At 44.2% G+C, this 20758-nt stretch overlaps 1 protein-coding gene across 1 annotated transcript; it reads right to left on the reverse strand.

Annotated features, from left to right (window-relative positions):
* Positions 1 to 4165: 4165 nt before the first annotated feature.
* On the reverse strand, positions 4166 to 16095 carry c26h19orf25 (chromosome 26 C19orf25 homolog). Its single transcript, XM_078198230.1, has 3 exons — positions 16029 to 16095; positions 14430 to 14586; positions 4166 to 8192 (listed from the first exon to the last, which is right to left on the reverse strand). Exons 2-3 carry the CDS (start codon positions 14563 to 14565, stop codon positions 7972 to 7974), a joined length of 357 nt encoding a protein of 118 aa, XP_078054356.1. The 5' UTR covers positions 14566 to 14586; positions 16029 to 16095; the 3' UTR covers positions 4166 to 7971.
* Positions 16096 to 20758: the final 4663 nt, after the last annotated feature.

The following is a 20758-nucleotide window of genomic DNA, read 5'->3' on the forward strand; positions in this document are numbered from 1 at the left end:
CTTGTGGGAACCGCAGTATAAATGCAAGTTCATTTTTCCACCTTTTATTAGGTCAGTGGACTTTACAAATTAATGTCCCCTGCCCAAATCTCGCATGACGAGAGCTTGAGTCAGGAATTTACCTACAAAGGTGTGCCTACACTGTAATAATGTGTAAAAATTTCACTGCACACAGACCCCTGCATACAAATTTCTGTAAGAGTTTTAACAACACCAGCTTAAAGTCCAACAGGTTTATTTGGTAGCAAATGCCATTAGCTTTCGGAGCGCTGCTCCTTCGTCAGATGGGGTGGATATGTGATATAATATCTGATATGGATATATCTGATATCTGATGGAGCAGATATCCACTCCATCTGACGAAGGAGCAGCGCTCCGCAAGCTAATGGCATTTGCTACCAAATAAACCTGTTGGGCTTTAACCTGATGTTAAATCTCTTACTGTGTTTACCCCAATCCAACGCCGGCATCTCCACATTACAAATTTCTGACCAGCACTCCTCTTATGCCAAGTTCTATGCTAAAAGTGTAAATTAGTAAAATGGACTTCATAATGTGCAACAAGACCTTGGTGTCCTCATACACCAGTCAGTGAAGGTAAGCGTGCAGGTGCAGCAGGCAGTAAAAAGGCAAATGGTATGTGTGCCTTCATAGTGAGAGGATTTGAGTACAGGAGCAGGGATGTCTTGATGCAATTATACAGGGCCTCGGTGAGGCCACACCTGGAATATTGTGTGCAGTTTTGGTCTCCTTATCTGAGGAAGGAAGTTCTTGCTCTGGAAGGAGTGCAGAGAAGGTTTACTAGATTCTTGGGATAGTGGGACTGGCGTATGAGGAGAGATTGAGTCGATTAGGATTCTATTTACTGGAGTTCAGAAGAATGAGGGGGGGATCTCATTGAAACATATAAAATTCTAACAGGACGAGACAGGGTAGATGCAAGAAGGAAGTTCCCGATGTTTGGGGTGTCCAGAACCAGGGGTCATAATCTGATGGTAGAGGCTAGACATTTAGGACAGAGATGAGAAGAAATTCCTTCACCCAGAGAGAGGTCAGTCTGTGGAATTCGCTAACGCAGAAAGCACTTGACACCAAAACATTGAAGGTTTTCAAAAAGCAGTTAGATATAGCTCCCGGGGCAAAGGGATCAAAGGATATGGGGGAAGGCAGGATCAGGCTGTTGGGTTGGATGATCAGACATGATCTTAATGAATGGTGGAGCAGGTTTGAAAGCCGAATGGCCTCCTCCTGCTTCTATTTTCTATGTTGAATAGAAATTCAATTCGAAATTGAATGAATGTATTCAAGAGGCGGCTGGATATAGCACTTGGGGCAAATGGGATCAAAGGTTATGGGGAGAAAGCAGGATCAGGCTATTGAATTGGACGATCAGCCATGATCGTGATGAATGGCAGAGCAGGCTTGAAATGGCCTCCTCCTGCTCCTATCTCCTTTGTTTCTATAATATCTAGGACAACAGATGAAAGGCACTATCATGTGAATCAATCCTCACTGAGACTGCATTTATTGCAATTAGTATATCAATCAATAATATGCAATCAATTACTGTTATTTTTACAGTTAACTGTGATAAATATAGTACAGGGCAGCGGATGTACAAATTCTGAAAAAAGTTCAAGCTCCCTGATATTGATTCCTCAATAACATGACAAAGAAACACCACAGGGGAGGTCTGAAAGTCTCTTACTCTGCAATGACCTGTAAATGCAAACATAAAAATGTCACATATTTAGACCTTAAAAATCAAGCCATTTCTATGAATCCATGAAAAGGGAGGTTAAATGTTGTTGCAAGCAAAAGGGAGGGAAATTAGATTTAAATTGATAATTCTGGCTGCAAAGCTCACCCGATGGTGCATTAAATGGCATTTTTCTCTGCACTGTGATTCTATTTGTAAATACTAAATAGTAACAGATGAACACTTTGCTGAATTTGTTTCAGATGTAAGAATTTGTGATTTACTTACACCCACTCTGATTTTAATTTAAGCACTGAATTATTCCATACGGAGCACAATTTCTAACTATTAATAATTAATTTAACAACTCTATATCTGTGAGAACTTCCTGCCAATGTTTCCATTATTGTGGTTGAACCTTCCAGCCAGAGGACGATCACACCACCGCTGTTGGTAACGTGACAGGTTTACAAAGGCAGTCTCTGTTACAGGAATCGTAGCAGGCAAGTGATGGACCATGGATGGGTTCATTGATTTCGAGCAGGATTTTCTGGTTTTGGGGCGAGCGCGGCTGGAAAATCCCACCCTACAACTCTGCATATAGGATTTTTAGAGACATACAAAATAAGGGCAGAACGTATGTTTAGTGGTTAGCACTGCTGCCTCACAGCTCCAGGGACCTGGGTTCGATTCCCGGCTTGGGTCACTGTGTGTGAAGTTTTCAAGTTCTCCCCGTGTCTGCGTGGGTTTCCTCCGGGTGTTCCGGGTTTCCTCCCATATTCTGAAAGACGTGCTGGTTAGGTGCATTGACCCGAACAGGCGCTGGAATGTGGCGACTAGGGGAATTTCACAGTAACTTCAATGCAGTGTTAATGTAAGCCTTACTTTCATAGACATAGAACATAGAACAGTACAGCACAGAACAGGCCCTTCGGTCCACGATGTTGTGCTGAGCTTTATCTGAAACCAAGATCAAGCTATCCCACTCCCTATCATCCTGGTGTGCTCCATGTGCCTATCCAATAACCGCTTAAATGTTCCTAAAGTGTCTGACTCCACTATCACTGCAGACAGTCCATTCCACAACCCAACCACTCTCTGCGTAAAGAACCTACCTCTGATATCCTTCCTGTATCTCCCACCATGAACCCTATAGTTATGCCCCCTTGTAATAGCTCCATCCACCCGAGGAAATAGTCTTTGAACGTTCACTCTATCTATCCCCTTCATCATTTTATAAACCTCTATTAAATCTCCCCTCAGCCTCCTCTGCTCCAGAAAGAACAGCCCTAGCTCCCTCAACCTTTCCTCATAAGACCTACCCTCCAAACCAGGCAGCATCCTGGTAAATCTCCTCTGCACTTACTTGTGACTAATAAACTTTTTTTTAAATGTCTTTGAAATGGGGACTCAATAAGTAAGCATGCCCAGGTCCAATTATAATCTGCCCTCCAACTTGGCTTCATCTGGACTATTCTTGTCCAAACTCCCTGTTTGAAAGCATGGGAGATCAATTAATACATTTATACTTTGCCAATTTTCTCCATTATAATGGAAAATTATATAAATTCCACTTTTACAATGGAAACTGCTGATGTAAACTTGCCAAGCTGTAATTACACTCTTTACCAGTGGAGGCATGATATAGAAAATAGGAGCCATTCAGCCCTGCTCTGCCATCCATTATGGTCATGTCTGATCATCCAACTCAATAGCCTGATCCTGCCTTCACCCTCCCCCATATTCTTTGACCCCTTTGCCCCAAGTGCTATAGAAATGACAGTTTGCATCAGTTGTTCCATTATAAATGTGGGCACATGTAGCAGAGATATTAAAATAAAGATAGGAATGTATGATTTTAAAATGGTAACTGAATTATTGCGGGTGGTCTGGTCCATTTTACTCCAGCCCTCTAACCCTGCTGAAGATTGCACTTATTTTGGCTTCCTACATGCAATATCATCAGTCAACTGATGCCAGTCACTGATTTTAAGAAGTCACTGCAGGTTTTATGAAAACGGTTATTTACCCAGTCTCCCGATTAGTGAATTATCTTCAATTTCACACCAATTATTAGCAGGGTTTGCGAGGTGGCCGGGTATCACTGAAACTTCAGCCGATACAAAGGCTCGTAAAAGCCAGTATCCCAGTGTGGTGAACCATAGATGGTTATCACTATGGGTACTGAACCATAGATGGTTATCACTATGGGTACTTGTACATATGTTACTCTTGTTACTGTTGGGGTTAGGGTTGGGGTGTTCCACCTGTTGGTATTGTTCTGTGGTACACTCCGGTTGGCTCCGCCTTCCTGTAGGAGTATAAAGGTCACTGCACTTCCTCGTGACCCTTTAGTCTGGGATTGTATTGTTAAGCAGTATGCTCCATTCTTGTTACTAATAAGAGCCTTTATTTCCCGGGTACGATCCAGCCTCCCGAGTGAATTAATCGCGCATCAGACAGTTTAAAGATGTATCTTTTATTTGATCAATGAGTCGCAGGAAGAGATTATCGAAGAGTCCTAGGCCCCCCCAGACAGAGAGCAGCTTGACATCTACGATAAACTCTGACGTATACAGCTTAGATCAATTATACATTTTCCATATCAAACTCTCCCGCCTTTCATTAGCTTTGAATCAATCATCTTCAATATACTTAAATCATTAATAACATCTGTCACATACTTTAGCCGATTGCATTTTACCCTCTGATATGATGGGATTTCATCAGTCCGTGCAATCCGGATGCTTCCTTCCCCTATTGCTGACTCAACTTACTCAATTGTTTAGCAACCCCAGACGCTAAGGTCATAGTTAATATTATCATTGAATCCTTACAGTGAAGGAGGCGGCCATTTGGCCCATCGAGTCTGCACCGACCACAATCCCACCCAGGCCCTATCCCCATAAACCCATGCATTTACCCTAGCTAGTCCCCCAGACACTGAGGGGTAATTTAGCATGGCCAATCCATCTAACCTTTGGACATCTTTGGACTGTGGGAGAAAACCGGAGCACCCGGAGGAAACCCATGCAGACACGGGGAGAATGTGCAAACTCCACATAGACAGTGATCCAAGCCGGGAATCGAACCTGGGTCCCTGGCGCTGTGAGGCAGCAATGCTAACCAATATTTCCACCACTTTCCTCCACATCACCGGCCACATCAGACTATGCATGTTCTCACATCTGAGAAGGTATTGTCTTATTTGGACAGTGAATAACTCCTCTGCACCCCCTCCATTAGCAGCCTTGAGAACCTTGCTGCTAGCAATTCCCGTTGATAAGAACTTGAACATTGTGAGGTTTCATTGTTTCCTAAGAATGTGGTTCTGTCTGAAAGTCCCCGTACCATCAGGCCTTGCAGTAAATTGCTCTTGGCTAAAATGCACAATCACTCTATAGAAATACAGTTAATACACTTAAAATATCAATTTAAATCATAATCACTTGTTTTAAATCTCTAACTGCATTCACGTGTGTGTAAACTATTCTCGTTAGCTTACAAGTCTGAGTTAGAGTCATTTAACTCAATGCTGCTAGTTCTGTCAGTGTCTTAAATGCCTAATGGTTTAAAATCTTCTCTAACCTACTAAGAGCTTTCCTTTCCCCAAAACTAATATATTAAAATACATAATTTATGCTTTAAAGGACCACATATAATTTAAACTTCCCACCCAGATCTGCCAAAACGGCTAGGCTCTGACTGAAATTGTAAGGTCTTAAACCTCAGAATAAGGTTTAATTAAATGTCGATCATTTGGTCGATGGAACAATTAGATTATGAAAGCAGTGTATAATATCCCCATTTACTGCAATGTTTATAGTGTGTAACTTCGATCATGGAAAGAAATCATTAACATTCTGTTATGGACAGTTCCTTCAAATGCCTGTACGAGAGTTGGTGTTTCATAGAAACCTATAAATTATTTTGAATCATCATTCTAGAAGGTTCTGCATTAAGAAAAAGAAACTGAAGAGAACTGAAGGGAAAATTGGTGTAAATAATGTGCATTCCCTGCTAAAGTCTTGATACATGTTGTAACTCTTGCCTCACTACACTGAGAAAATGTAATGTTGAATTATAGTGTATTTTTCTCCTGTTAAAAGAAAGCAAAACTTCTGATTTTTGAACAGTTACTTGTACCATTTGGCCCCATCCAAACATTCGTTCATATTTAGTCACTTTTGTCATGCAATAAATTTTGTGAAGTACTTGATCAGAATGGGAAAGAAACAAGTAGATAAAGTCAGCATAGGACAGGATCATGTTCTTCAATGCAGGAAAACAGGACTGAAAGCAATGTCAAAAATATTGGTTTTGAGAGTTCTTTTAAAGATGGGGGCGAGAGAAAGAGAGGGTATTCAGATATGGGAGTTCTGATAAAATACAGGCCAGATGGCTGAAGGCTCAATTATCAAGGATGGGGCGAGTGTGAGGAATAACATGAATGGCCAGAAGCAGAGGTCCTAATGAGACAAGTGAGGGAACACTGACAGAGACTGCAGAGATCAAAGTCGGCTATGGAGGGATTTAAAAGGAAGGTTTTATATTTAATGCGTTTGTAGAGATGACCAACCAGTGTAAGGGAACAAGGTAGATTGTTGATGTCTGAGTGATACTGAATTCAGATCAAAATACTCAATGTGGAAAGTCACTGAATTGAATCATAGCACGGAAGACCATTTGGCTTCTCATATCTGTGCCGGCTCTCTACAAGATCAATGTACTTAGTGCCACTCCCTTGCCTTTTCCCTGAAGATGTTTCTTCTTCAGATAATAATACAAGTCTCTTTTGAAAATCATGATCAAGTCCGCCTCCACCACACCCTCAGACAGTGCGTTTCAGATCCTACTGATCGAATGCATGTTCTTCCTGATGTTGCTATTATCGATGTCCTAGAGTTCTTGATTCTTCCACCATCTACTCTGTCCGGGCGCCTCATAATTTTGGACAACTTTATCAAACCTCCTCACAGCCTTCCCTTCTTCAAGGAGAACAGACTCAACTTCTCCACATAACTGAAGTTCCTCAACGATGGAACTACCTTTATGAATCTTTTCTGCATCATTTCACCATCTACAAGGCAAATGTGAGTAATGGAATATTCCCTCCTCTCCTCCTTTAGTACCCCATTTAAATCCCATTTGTTTGAGTAAACGTTTGATTGTCCAATACACCAACTTCTTTGATAGCAACCACTTATTTTTCCTTACTCCTCTGTGAATCACTCTGGGGCACTGTCTACTTTAAAGGCGCCATGTAAATGCAAGTTGTTTTTATTGCAAGATAAAATGCTTGCTCATTTATATTTGGCCATATCCCATTATCGATCAGTGTGCCTTTTCAAGCATTGGAGATGCATGTGTGGTAATGTCGGACTATAATATGCAGTTGATATATCAGCAACAGGCTCAAGGGGCTGAATGACCTACTCCTGCTCCTATTTCCTATGTCGATCCATTGCTTTAGCCTTTAGGTTATGCTACATCATACTGCTAGAAATTGGGTAATAAAGATAAATCTCGATTTAAAGGAATATGGGATTTACTTAAGGGAAAGATCAATTATGCTTTGAGGGGACATTTAGTGCAGGTCCAAACTTTGTGTTAGTAACCTTAATTTGGTTCTGTCCCTGTTGGTCACTCAGCCATGCAGTGCAATTTAAGGTATCAGCATAAATTTCAAACAGTACCATCTATTAATCATAGATGAAAATCACAAGTAACACTTGACACAGACAATATTTATTTACCCTATTCCGCATGATCATTCATTTGCGTAACCCATGTTTACAGACTGATTTCTTTCTTGGTTTGAAGCTATCCAACAATTTTTTACGAAAGAATTTGGAGCTGTAATGAAGCCCACGAATGTGTCTTAAAACTGGTGGAATTTGTTCTGGCTCTATGTTAACGTAAACTTGGAGAACCTTGCTTCCCTTCTCGATATAATGCTGCAAGTTCCACTCTGAGACTCTGCGACACCAGGCGCTACCCAGAGAACTTTGCGACAAGATAATGATGGTAATCTTACTTTGCTGGATAACATTCGTTACTTCTTTTACAATCAGTCCTCCAGGCACTTTGTCCTGGTGCTCCACAAATCCCTTGTAGCCACATTGATCCAGCACGTTCGAAATGTGTAAGGCCACCTCTTCATCTGTTTCACAAAACCAGAGGGAAAAGTCATACTCAAACTTTGAACGCAGTCCCATCGATCCGGCTACTTCCTTAACTTCCATCAGTGAGAAGGTAACCCTGGAGTATAATTATTCTTTAGAATTTGCTGAGTTTTGAAAATTCTTATCTTTAATTTCAGAGATACTTAGATCAAGCTGTTCCTCTGCTTTCTTCAACTCCTCAGATTGTAATGCCAACTCACTAAGCTCCTCTTGTAAACGTTGGTTCAGTTCAATGTAAGCTTTGCTTTGCTGATACTGAGTCTCCACATCTGGCAGGGACACTTCCACTCTTACTGGGGCCAGGAACTCTGAAAAAATGTTTCGTTTAAAAAAAGAAGTTATTTTGTCGTGGTCAAAATGAACAACTGATCTAATTTATTTGTCTCATTTCTTTTGATTTGATTTATTATTGTCACATGTATTAGTGTAGTGAAAAATATTCTTTCTTGCACGCTATACAAAGCATACTGTTCATAGAGAAGGAAACGAGAGAGTGCAGAATGTTGTGTTACACTCATAGCTAGGGTGTAGAGAAAGATCAGCTTAATGCAAGGTAGGTCCATTCAAAAGTCTGATGGCTGCAGGGAAGAAGCTGTTCTTGAGTCAGTTGGTACGTGACCTCAGATTTTTGTATCTTTTTCACGACGGAAGAAGGCGGAAGAGCGTATGGGTTGCGTGGGGTCCTTAATTATGCTGGCTGCCTTGCCAAGGCAGCGGGAAGTGTAGACAGAGTCAATGGATGGGAGGCTGGTTTGTGTGATGGATTGGGCTACATTCACGACCTTTTGTAATTCCTTGCGGTCTTGGGCAGAGCAGGAGCCATACCAAGCTGTGATACAACCAGGAAGAATGCTTTCTATGGTGCATCTGTAAAAGTTGGTGAGAGTCGTAGCTGACATGCCAACTTCCCTTAGTCTTCTGAGAAAGTAGTGGCGTTGGTGGGCTTTCTTAACTATAGTATCGGCATGGGGGGACCAGGACAGGTTGTTGGTGATCTAGACGCCTAAAAAAAATATATTTGCTCAATTATTCTGACCTCCAAAGATTTGTGGGGGATTATGACTTTCCACCCAGAATTACTCATAAAGCAGGTTTCCAATCACAGCTAGATTATCAAAAGTTAGTGGTTCCATTGGCTAGATCAGAAAATTGTCCATGTCACTCTGCTACAGGGGAAAACCAGAGAATTACAGATCAGTTAGTCTCACATTTGTTGTCGGGAAATTACTGGTGTCTATAATCAAGGATAGAATGACTGAGCACCTTAAAATTTTTTCCTTGATAAGAAGCTGCATGGGTTTGTAAAGGACACGTCATGGCCGATAAACTTGACTGAATATTTTTGAAGAGGAGACTGAAGTAGTGGACAGGGAAATATCTGTGGATGCTATTTACATGGACTTCCAGAAGGCATTTGAAAGAAGTTCCACATAAGAGGCTGTTAGTTGAATTTGAAGTTTACAGAGTTCAAGGCAAATTGTTTACCTGGTTAGGAAATTAACATGTCATGAACAAGTACGGAAAATAATCAAAAGGCCACCTACATCTAGGAGTATAAGAAAACCACAAGTAGAATTCATAGAAGCTACTTAAGGCCCTGGTTGGCCATATCTTGAGTATTGTGAGCAGTGTTGTGCACCGCACCTCAAGAAGGATATATCGATCTTGGGTGGAGTATACAGTAGTGAAGGATACCTCAACTCCAGGGTTCAAGTCACTCAAAGTAGAGTTGTACCCCTTGGAATTTAGAAGGTTAGGGAATGATTTGAACTAAGTTAAGATATTAAGGGTAACAGGGTAGGTGGACAGAAACTATTACTGTGGGTTGTGGAGTCTAGAATTAGAGCCAGATCTTTCAGGATTAAAATTAGGAACTACTTCGAGACACAAAGAATTTAGATCTCCCTTCTGCAAATGGCAATTGATGCTCTATCAAATTAACATTTTAAACCTCAGATTTATAGTTTTATTAACCAAAGGCATCAAGAGATTTTGAGGCCAAGACCCATACATGGATATATGCGTCTGCTAACTCCATATATGGAGCTAACAGACACATTGGCCATGATTTTGGTTGAACAGGCTCAAGGGGCAAATGGTCCACTCCTGTTTTTTGGCCCCTCTGACTCTCTCCTCACAAAGATACTGGAGTCTGCTCAGCTAAAGACTTAGATTGACAAGTGGATGAGGAGGATGACACTTGGTCACTGGTGGCTCTTTACAGGAAGACCTGAGATTACAAGAACATTTTTCTCCAATGGAAAAGATCATGTGTAGGAAGACTGTTTAACAGAGAAGTGAGAGTTGACTTTGGTGGCTTTCCTACTTAGTTAGCAGTGAATTGTTTCGAGACCACAAAGTCACACTACAGGACTCTGAAATGAATAGGAAGTTGAGTCAAATCTGGATAATCTACAAACTAAAGAAATTAACCCTATAAATGTTTCAATTTTGGGGCAACAAGAGCTAGTCTCTTTTAGGCAGTGGTGTGGTGGTATTGTCACTGGACTGGTAATCCAGAGACTCAGGGCAATGCTCTGGGGACCCAATTTTGAAACCCATCACACAGATGGTGAAACTTGAATTCAATAAAAATCTAGAATTAAAAGTCTAATGACTGTGAAACCATTGCCGATTGTTGTAAAACCCCAACTGGTTCACTAATGTCCTTCAGGGAAGGAAATCTGCCATCCTTATCTGGTCTGGCCTACATGTGACTCCAGACCCACAGCAATGTGGTTGACTCTTAAAATCCCACTGAAATGGCCGAACAAGCCATACAGTTCAGACAGTGTTTTTAAAAACAAACATTTTTTAAAAAATGCTAAAAATTTGCAGATGGTCATAAAATGGGGAGAACAGGAAAAGTCAAAAACAACCAAAAACTAGCAGGAGGATTTGGATTAATTATTTAGACAGGGAGGTGAAGTTAAACTGAGAAATCCATCACATGAATGAAATAGTGTGCAATTTAAGCTAAAATGAAGTATTAGCACAGGCTATATGGGAAAGACTCAAGAATAACTGTGAAGGTCACCAATAAGCCACAATGTGATAGGGCTCTTTTAAAATGTCTGACAATAGAGCTAGAACCTCTAATATAATGTTAAGGCTCCACAATGCATTAGCCTCATCATACTTGAACACACTTGACTGTGCTCAGTTCTAATCGCCATGCTACAAAAAGGGACATACAAGCATTGGCACCAATAAAAGGAATTCAGGAAGCTTAGTGGAGAACATGCCCGTCTACATCAACGGGGATGAACTGGCAATGGTTGAGAGCTTCAAGTTTCTCGGTGTCCAGATCATCAACAACCTGTCCTGGTCCCTCCACACCGACGCTATAGTTAAGAAAGTTCACCAATGCCGCTACTTTCTCAGGAGGCTAATTCGGCATGTCCGCTAGGACACTCACCAACTTTTACAGATGCATCATAGAAAGCATTCTTTCTGGTTGTATCACAGCTTGGGAAGGCTCCTGCTCTATCCAAGATCGCAAGAAACTACAAAGTGTGGTGAATGAAGCCCAGTCCATCACCCAAACCAGCCTCCCATCCATCAACACTGTCTACATTTCCCGATGCCTCGGAAAAGCAGCCAGCATAATTAAAGACCCCACACACCTTCCGTCAGAAAAAAGATACAAACGTCTGAAGATACATACGTCTGAAGATACGTACCAACCGACTCAAGAATAGCTTCTTCCCTGTTGCCATTCGACTTTTGAATGGACTTACCTCGCATTAAGTTGATCTTTCTCTACACCCTAGCTATGACTGTAACACTACATTCTGCACTCTCTCCTTTCCTTCTCTATGAAAGGTATTCTTTGTCTGTATAGTGCGCAAGGAACAATACTTTTCACTATATACTAATACATGTGACAATAATAAATCAAATCAAACATTAAAGTAAAGAACAAAAATCAAGTGATTTCCTACTATAATTTAACAACTTGGGAGATACCTTCCTGATTCACTTGACTTCCACAGAAAACACTCCTCCTATTAATTGGACAATGATGTTGACTCCCATCCTGACCATCTGAATGTACAGATTTTTTATAATTGGGTTTTGCGTTACACTTTTATAAGTCAAAGTGGACGAGGCCAGGAACCCAAAGTGGAAATTACATTACTCTTCCTTGAAGTCAGAAGTCTGTGCATTCACACGCCAAGCTATCAGGGAATTTGCAGTTTCACGTTTTATATTTAAAAAGGAAAATAATTTTTCTACACAGTGTAACAAGGCAGAAGATGAATTACGACAGATGAATGCATTTATATAAACTGCAAGTGGTGATCCCCCCAAGCTGTGCAGCAACCCGCAAGTCCCCACCCAGGCTGCACACAAGTCAGCCCCTCTGAAGTAGGAAACGTGTGTGGCTGCGTACTTAAGTAAATCACCCATGCAATCCAAAAAGAAATGTTAGAGGGAATGTTGAGTGCTGGTGTCTTATGAACACCAGCAGAAACAGCTTTCTAAACTCACTGCTGATTTGCTTGGGGAGGTGGGGGGGAAGCAGTTATACTGTCAAATACAACTTGATGTCAACTGTGCAGACCTAAAACAAATAGACAATCTACAAGTTAAACAAGTGACCAGACTCTCCAGTGCTCTACTGATGAATAATATGTGGCCACTTCAGCAAATACTAAGTTATAGCTCAGGAAGAAGTGCAGTTTTAAATGTGCCAGGTAGTCCACTGGAGTTTTCAATCTTTTTAATCTTGGGAGGAAGCTCCTACTTGCACTTTTCCTGACATGCAAGAATTTTGATTTATATGCAGCATAGGTCACAACCTTAGAACCCTCCAAAGCACTTTACAGCTGCAGAAGTACTTTAAATATAGTCACTGTTAAAATATATGTAAACACAACAACCAATTGGCGCACAGCAAGTTCTCACAAGTAGCAATATTAATGACAAGTTACCCTGGTTTTAATGTTGGTTCATAGAATCCCTACAGTGCAGGAGGCCATTCAGCCCATCGAATTTGCACCAATCTCTGACAAAGCATCCAAGCCTTATTCCCATAATCCCACATATTTACCCAGCTAATCCCCCTAAACTACACATCTTTGGACACTAAGGGGAAATTTAGCATGGCCAATCCACCTAACCCACTCAGAGAAGAAACTGGAACACCTGGAGGAAACCCACGCAGACATGGGGAGAACGTGCAGACCCCACGCAGTTACCCAAGGCTGGAATTGAATCCAGGCCCCTGGAGCTGTGAGGCAGCAGTGCCTCACAGATCACTGTGCCACCCAAATTAATGTTGGCCAGGATGCCTGTAGAGAATTCCCGTATTCTTCTTCAAGATAGTGCCACTGGATCTTCTACTGTCACCCAAGTAGACGGAGCCTTGCTTTAACGTCGGATCCGAAAGATGGCAACTCTCTCAGTGCAGCGCTCCTTCAGTCATTCAACTGAAGCATTCCTTCAATTTTACACTGGTGTGTCAGCCTAAATATTGTAATCTGGGACTTGAACCTGGGACCTTTGAACTCCGTATTAACTGGTTAATCCAGTTAACCCAGTAATCACGGGGAAATTTCAGGATACAATGGTTGTGATCTTAACTCAGGCTGATGTTCACACGTAACAGCGGCAGTGTAGCTTCCTGAAATGGCGTCTTTACAGTAACAATTGCATTTTTTGTAGTAATTTGAACCCTATCTGTAACTGCAACGCTATGGCTGGAATTTTACTGCCGCACCCACCATGGGAATCAGAGTGGGTGAGGGGTGGAACATGGAAAAGTCCGCTGACTTTGGGCATAAGAACATAAGAAATAGGAGCAGGAGTAGGCCATCTAGCCCCTCGAGCCTGCCCCACCATTCAATAAGATCATGGCTGATCTGAAGTGTATCAGTTCCACTTACCCGCTCGCTCCCCATAACCCTTAATTCCTTTACCGATCAGGAATCCATCTATCCGTGACTTAACCAATTTTATGGTTTTATGGCAATTTTATGGTTTCGGGGCAAGCGAGGCCATAAAATCCCACCCTATATTCTGCACCCTATCCTTTTCCCTTATGTATTTTATTTTTTATTTGATTTATTATTGTCACATGTGAAAAGTATTGTTTCTTACGCGCTATACAGACAAAACATACCGTTCATAGAGAAGGAAACTCTAGAGTACAGAATGTAGTGTTACAGTCATAGCTAGGGTGCAGAGAAAGATCAACTTAATGCAGGGTAAATCCATTCAAGAGTCTGACAGCAGCAGGGAAGAAGCTGTTCTTGAGTCGGTTGGTACGTGACCTCAGACCTTTGTACCCTTTTCCCGAAGGAAGAAGGTGGTAGAGAGAATATGAACGGTATGTTTTGTTTGTATAGCGCACAAGAAACAATACGGTGTCGCAATACATGTGGCAATAATAAATCAAATCAAATTTTCATTTTAAAAAAATTTACTGTTGACGCAAGTTCTGGATGAAACATGTTAATACAAGATGACTGATGATTAAAAAGTAATACACAATCAGAAAAAAAAAGTAATTTGTAATTTTTAAGGATAAAATACAATACCCTCGCAGCCCTCGGCTAATGAAGCAAAAACTGGATCAGACTGTCTGGCACTTCTGACATCTTCCAGGATCTGTTCGATAGTGGGAGGCTCGGGTCGAGTGGGCAGAATAACACGCTTCTTGTTTTTTGATGTCATAGCACCTCCGTATCAGCGAATCTTCCATAAAAATACACAAACAGCCATGAGTCAGCTATTATTGCACATTTTTGTCATAGAATCCCCAGAGTACAGAAGGAGGCCATTTGGCCCATCGAGTTTGTACTAACCACAATCCCAGGCCCTATTCCCGTAAGCCCACATTTTTACCCTGCTAATCCCCCTGACACTCCGGTCAATTTATCATGGCCTGATAATCAGTCTAACCCACACATCTTTTGGACTGTGGGAGGAAACCGGAGCACCCGGAGGAAACCCACGCAGACACAGGTAGAACGTGCAAACTCCAGACAGTGACCCGAGGCCAGAATTGAACCTGGGACCCTGGCGCTGTGAGGCAGTGGTGCTAACCACTGTGCCACCCAAGTGAACAGTCTCCAGTGGTCTGCTTTATTACAATACCCTGGATGCAGCTCGCCATCCCCAACTCCCATAGATACCCGCAATAAAACAGCTGTGGAACCTGGACAGCTAGTTGGGCAGCTAGGAGGGGCACACTGGTGACATCATGGTACCCTACAGCAGTGATGGGAGGTCGTGTATCTTGCTGGCTATTCGGCCACTGAGTGCGTCACCATTGAGCCTGCAGGAGTCACAGAATCATAGATTCGCTAGTGCAGGGGGCCATTTGGCTCATCAAGTGTGCACTGACAACAATCCCACCCAGGCCCTATCCCCGTAACTCCATGCATTTACCCTGCTAGCCCCCTGACACGAAGGGGCAATTTTGCATGGCCAATCAACCTAACCCACACATCTTTGGAGTGTGAGAGGAAACTGGAGCACCCAGAGGAAACCCACACAAACATGGGGAGAGCATGCAGACTTCACACAGACAGTGACCCAAGCAATGTTAACCACCGTGCCACCATGTCATGGGCTATTTGGCTGTGGAGTGCATCACCATTGAGCCTTTAGTCTCCCCCCCCCCCCAAACCTGGAGGAGTCACAGGACAGCTAGTTGGGCAGCTAGGAGGGGAACACATTGGGGTCATCATGGTATGCCACAGCAGTGATGGGAGGCCCTGGATGTTGCTGGCAATTCGCCCACAGAGTGCATCACCCATTAAGCCTGCAGGAGTCACAGGGCAGCTAGTTGGCACACTGGGCATCCTATGGTACCCCATAGTGGTGATGGTAGGCTCTGGATGTCGCGGGCTATTCGGCCACAGGGTGCATCACCATTGAGCCTACTCCCCTCCCGCCCCCCCCCTCCCCGGCCGCCCCCCCCCTCCCCGGCCGCCCCCATTGCAGCCCTGCAAGCAGTCACAGGGCAGCTCGCTGGCACTCTGCCGGGAGGGGGGGGACTCACTGGGCTGGGTTCAGCCCCGCTGGACAAGATTGGGGAAGGGGTTTGTTAAACAGGGAGCAGGTGGTTTGGAGCCCCCGCTCTGACCGGATTCCCTCCCGGGGACTCAATGGGGCCTAAAGCCGGCACTAACCCGGCACCAAACCGCCTCTCCCGCCGCCTCTCCGCCCGTTGCTGCGGCCCCGCCGCGTCATCCGTCAATCAACCAGACCCGGGACACGCCCCTTAAAGCATGTCTGTTCCCCCCTCCCCCCACTGATATATTTCACTGCGCAACTTAAAATCTCAACAACGAAGAAGAAGAAAGACTGGCATTTATATAGCGCCTTTCACCACCATTGGGTGTCCCAAATTCAGACGATGAAGTAGCACAGTGGCGAGCACTGCTGCCTCACAGCGCCAGGGATCCAGGTTCGATTCCCGGCTTGGGTCACCGCCTGTGCAGAGTTTGCACGTTTTCCCGTGTCTGCGTGGGTTTCCTCCGGGTGCTCCGGTTTAGTCCCACGGTCCAAAGGTGTGCAGGTTAGGTTAATTGGCCAAACTCAATTGCCCCTTAGTGTCCCAAGATGTGTAGGTTAGGGGGATTAAGTTTAAAGCTTATTTATTAGTGTCACAAGTAGGTCTACATTAACACTGTAATGAAGTTACTGCAAAAATTCCCGAGTCACCACACTCTGGCACCTGTTTGGGTACACTGAAGGAGAATTTAGCATGGCCAATGCACCCTAACCACCATGTCTTTTGGAAACTGGGTAAATATGTGTATTTACAGGGAGGGGGGGGGGGGGGGGGTGCGGGGGGAGGGGGGGGGGTGCGGTGGGGTGGGATGCGGTAAGATGCTCGGTTGGAGAGTCGGTGCAGACTCAATGCGCCGAATGGCCTCCTTCTGCACTGTAGGGATTCATGTAGAGAGATTCATAGAATCCCTACAGTGCAGAAGGAGGCCATTTGGCCCATCGAGCTTGCATTGACAACATTCCCACCCAGGCCCTATCCCTGTAACTTCACATATTTACCTGCTAGTCCCCTTGACAATAAGGGGCAATTTAGCATGGCCAATCCACCTAATCCGCACATCTATGAAATGGTTTGAAGTGGTATGAAGTGGGAAATGCAGCAGGCAATTTATTGTGCTCAGCATGATCCCACAAACGACAGTGTGATAATGGCCGTGTTGATTGTGGGATAAATGTCGGACAGGGCATCAGCAAAAACTCCATTCTCCTTGATCAAAATAATGCCATGGGATCTTTCACATTGCCTCAGTTTACCATCTTATCCAAACATGGCACGGCACAATAGCACAGTGGTTAGCACTGCTGCTTCACAGCTCCAGGGACCTGGGTTCAAATCACGGCTCAGGTCACTGTTTGTGTGGAGTTTGCACATTCTCCCTGTGTCTGTGTGCGTTTCCTCTGGGTGCTCCGGTTTCCTCCCACAGTCCAAAGATGTGCGGGCTAGGTTGTTTGGCCATGCTAGATTGCCCCTTAGTGTCCCGGGATGCATAGGTTAGAGGAATTAGTGGGTAAATATGTCGGGATATTGGGATAGGGCCTGGGTGGGATTGTGATTGGTGCAGACTCGATGGGCCGAATGGCCTCTTTCTGCACTGTAGGATTCTATGAAACAGCAACTCTGACGGTACTGTACTGTCACATTGCTGCACTCGAGTTTCAGCCTTGATTTCTGTGCTCTAGACTTGGAGTGGATCTTGAATCTATGACTCACAGCCAAGAGTGCTGACTACTGAGTCATGGCTAATGCTAGCAATGGCAAGTCATGTGTTCCTTTTATTCTTTCATGCAGGTATTACTGGTTAGGCCAGCATTTATTGCCCATCCCTAATTGCCCTTGAGAAGATGGTGGTGAGCCGCCTTCTTGAGTCGCTGCAGTTCATGTGGTGTAGCTACATCCACAGTGTTGTTAGCAAGGGAGTTCCAGGATTTGGACCCAGTGACAGCAAAGGAACAGCGATATAGTTCCAAGTCAGGATGGTGTGTGACATGGAGAAAACTCACGGGCGGTGGTTTCCCATGCATCTGCTGTCCTGTCCTTCTAGATAGTGGAGGCCGCAGGCTTGGAAGGTGCTGTCAAAGGAGCCTTGGTGAGTTGCTGCAGTGCATCTTGTAGATTGTACTCACTTTTGCCATTATTTGTGGGTGATGGAGGGAGTGAATTTTGAAATTGATGGATGGGGAGCCAACCAAGTGGGCTACTTTGTCCTGGATGTCAAGCCTCTTGAGTGTTGTTGGAGAAATGGTCGAAAGCTTCAAGTTTTTAGGTGTTCAGATCACCAACAACCTGTCCTGGTCCCCTCATGCTGACACTATAGTTAAAAAAGCCCACCAACGCCTCTACTTTCTCAGAAGACTAAGGAAATTTGGCACGTCAGCTACGACTCTCACCAACTTTTACAGATGCACCATAGAAAGCATTCTTTCTGGTTGTATCACAGCTTGGTATGGCTCCTGCTCTGCCCAAGACCGCGAGGAACTACAAAAGGTCGTGAATGTAGCCCAATCCATCACGCAAACCAGCCTCCCATCCATTGACTCTGTCTATACTTCCCGCTACCCCGGCAAAGCAGCCAGCATAATTAAGGACCCCACGCATCCCGGACATTCTCTCTTCCACTTCCGTTGGGAAAAAGATATAAAATTCTGAGGTCACGTACCAACCGACTCAAGAACAGCTTCTTCAGGAGGTGAGTTACTTGCTGCAGAATTCCCAGCTGCCGCCCTGCTCTGGTAGCCACAGTATTTATATGGCTGGTGCAGCTCAGTCTCTGGTCAATGGTAACGCCCGGGATGTTGATAGTGGGGGATTCAGTGATGGTAATGCCATTGAATGTCAAGGGGAGATTTTGGGATTCTCTCTTGTTGAGAAGGTCATTGCCTGGCACTTGTGTGGCACCAATGCTACTTGCCACTTATCAGCCCAAGACTGAATGTTATCCATGTCTTGCTGCTAATGGGACACAAACTGCTTCTGTATCTGAGGTTTGAGAATGGTGCTGAACATTGAACAATCATCAATGAACATCCCCACTTCTGACCTCATTGATGCATCAGCTGAAGATGGTTGAGACTCCACACTGAGGAACTCCTGGAGTGATGCCCTGTGACTGGACTGATTGATTTCCAACAACCACATCCACCTCCCTTTGTAATAGGTATGACTCCAACCAGTGGAGAGTTCCCCCTCGATTCCCACTGACTTCAGTTTTGCTGGGCTCCTTTATGATACACTCGATCAAATGCTGCCTTGTTGTCAAGGGCAGTCACTCTCTCCTCACCTGTTGAGTTCAACTCTTTAGTGCATGTTTGGACTAATGTTGTAATGAGGTCAGGAACTGAGTGACCCTGGCGAAACCCAAACTGGGCGTCACTGAGCAGGTTATTGCTGAGTAAGTGCTGCTCGATAGCACTGTTGATGACCCCTTCCATCACTTTACTCTTGATCAAAAGTCAACTGGCAGGCTTTGGATTTGTCCAGCTTTATGTCGACAGAACATACCTGGGCAATTTTCCACATGGTTAGGTAGATGCCAGTGTTGCAGTTGGACTCGAACAGCTTGGCTAGGTGTACAGCTAGTTCTGGAGCAGAAGTCCTTAGTATTATTGTCAGAATGTTGCCAGTGCCCATAGCTTTTTCAGTATCCAGTATCTTCAGCCATTTTTTGATATCATGTGGCGTGAATGGAATTGGCTAAAGACTAGCATCTGAAATGCTGGGGACCACAGGAGGAGGCCAAGATGGATCATCCACTTGGCACTTCTGGCTGAAGATTGTTGTAAATGATTCAGGCGTGTCTTTTGCACGGTGCGGTGGGCTTTCCCAACACTAAGGACGGGGATATTTGTGGAGCCAACTCCTCCAGTTAGTTTAATTGTCCGCCACCACTCAAGACTGGGTGTGGTAAGATTGCAGAGTTTAGATCTGATCCGTTGGTTGTGGGATCACTTCGTTCTGTCTATTGTTGCTTGCATTGTTTGACACATAAATAATCCTGTGTTGTAGCTTCACTGGATTGACAGTTCATTTTTAGGTATGCCTGATGCTGCGCTTGGTATGCCCTCTTTAATGAACCAGGATTAATCCCCAGGTATGGTGGTAAGGGTTGAGTGGGGAAGAGGCCATGAGGTTACAGATCATAGAAATCATAGAAACCCTACAGTGCAGAAAGAGGCCACCTGGCCCATCGAGTCTGCACCGACCACAATCCCACCCAGGCCCTACCCCCATATCCCTACACATTTACCCGCTAATCCCTCTAACCTAGCATCTCAGGACACTAAGGGGTAATTTTAGCATGGCCAATCAACCTAACCCGCACATCTTTGGACTGTGGGAGGAAACCGGAGCACCCGGAGGAAACCCACACAGACACGAGGAGAATGTGTAAACTCCACACAGACAGTGACCCAAGCCGGGAATTGAACCCAGGTCCCTGGAGCTGTGAAGCAGCAGTGCTAACCACTGTGCTACCGTGCCACCCTAGATTGTGGTTGTATACTATTCTGCTACTGCTGGTGGCCCACAGTGCCTCCTTGATGCTCAGTTCTGAGTTGCTAGATCTGTTCAAAGTCTATCCCATTCAGCATAGAGGTAGTTCCACAAAATAAGATGGATAGTAACTTCAGTGTGAAGATGGGACTTAGTCTCCATAAGGACTGTGCGGTGGTCACTCCTACCAATGCCATCATGGACTCCAGCTGTTAGTAAGCAGGACTTTGTCGTGCCGTGTATCTGAAACAGGTAGATTGGTGAGGACGAGGTGGAGTAGGTATTTTCCTCTTGTTGGTTCCCTCACCATCTGCCGCAGACCCAGTCTAGCAGCCTTGTCCTTTTGGACTTGGCCAT

Source organism: Mustelus asterias, chromosome 26, assembly GCF_964213995.1.
Source record: "Mustelus asterias chromosome 26, sMusAst1.hap1.1, whole genome shotgun sequence".
Classification (NCBI taxonomy): domain Eukaryota; kingdom Metazoa; phylum Chordata; class Chondrichthyes; order Carcharhiniformes; family Triakidae; genus Mustelus; species Mustelus asterias.